The sequence below is a fragment of the Trypanosoma theileri genome (genome assembly GCF_002087225.1).
Source record: "Trypanosoma theileri isolate Edinburgh chromosome Unknown TM35_Tth_17_V1, whole genome shotgun sequence".
In the NCBI taxonomy this organism is placed as follows: Eukaryota; Euglenozoa; class Kinetoplastea; order Trypanosomatida; family Trypanosomatidae; genus Trypanosoma; species Trypanosoma theileri.
Genome location: NW_021639859.1, coordinates 525,193 through 525,577, shown reverse-complemented (window position 1 = coordinate 525,577; position 385 = coordinate 525,193). Strand labels below are relative to the sequence as shown.

The 385-nt window shown below is 43.9% G+C and overlaps 1 protein-coding gene across 1 annotated transcript; it reads right to left on the bottom strand.

Moving 5' to 3' along the window:
- Positions 1 to 59: 59 nt before the first annotated feature.
- Positions 60 to 383, bottom strand: TM35_000173330 (uncharacterized protein; the record flags this gene model as incomplete). The annotated part of the gene is made up of 1 exon (XM_029026412.1): positions 60 to 383. A coding segment is annotated over one exon (324 nt), but the record flags the coding sequence as incomplete, so codon positions are not given.
- Between the last annotated feature and the right edge of the window lie 2 nt (positions 384 to 385).

Here is a 385-nt window from a genome sequence, read left to right as displayed (position 1 = left end):
GCCCGGGAAGGCCTCCAGAGACCATTTTTTCGGGTCAAATTTTGAAACTTTTGGCTTTTTTAAGAGCTCAAGGGAACTAGGTTGTTTAAAAAGTGCTTTATTGTTCTAGATAAACTCGATTGACATAAATGCAAAAGGTCGTGATGGTTCAATCTTCCTCTAGGTTTCCACGATTTCACAGGACCTCTCTGAAAAACGTCGGGTGTGGTTTTATTTTTCCCAAAATTGGGTCCCAAGGGGGTCGAAAGTCTGACCGGGAGCTGGGTCCGGGGAAAATTGGAGTTTAGCGGCTTATTTGATCCGCATTTGATTTTGAGCAGGCCAAATAACAAATTTAGAGGCAAATCGGCGATCTGGGGCACCTTTTTCGGGGAAAAGTCGTTTT